This window comes from Penaeus monodon, chromosome 32 (genome assembly GCF_015228065.2).
Source record: "Penaeus monodon isolate SGIC_2016 chromosome 32, NSTDA_Pmon_1, whole genome shotgun sequence".
NCBI lineage: Eukaryota > Metazoa > Arthropoda > Malacostraca > Decapoda > Penaeidae > Penaeus > Penaeus monodon.
In genome coordinates this window covers 34,838,998-34,839,262 of record NC_051417.1, presented here as the reverse complement: position 1 = coordinate 34,839,262, position 265 = coordinate 34,838,998, and the positions used below count along the sequence as shown (strand labels likewise).

Sequence of the window (265 nt, the reverse complement as noted above, 5' to 3'; positions counted from 1 at the left end):
CATTCATAAAGGTTATCCAAGTCGATCGGAGAAAAATCGTAATCCTCATTGGGGCTGCGAGCTATGACGTCATCAGGTATCACCTTCGTCCCTCCTGAGCGCTGATTGGCTACTGCTGCATCCTGTGAGGGAGGGGGCGGGGCATAGGGAAAAGGGGGCGGGGCATAGGGGAAAAGGGGGTAGAGAAAGGGAAAAGGGGGCGGGGCAAAGGGGAAAAGGGGGTAGAGAAAGGGAAAAGGGGGTTGAGAAAGGGTAGGGGGGGGGT

At 56.2% G+C, this 265-nt stretch overlaps 1 protein-coding gene across 1 annotated transcript in view; it reads right to left on the bottom strand.

The window, feature by feature from the left end:
• The window catches only part of LOC119593648 (A disintegrin and metalloproteinase with thrombospondin motifs adt-1-like), an 88,803-nt gene that overhangs the window by 35,727 nt on the left and 52,811 nt on the right, over positions 1–265 (bottom strand). The window contains exon 17 of the mRNA XM_037942600.1: positions 1–122. Within this exon, the coding sequence (XP_037798528.1) occupies positions 1–122 (122 nt within the window). The remainder of the gene's footprint in view (positions 123–265) is intronic.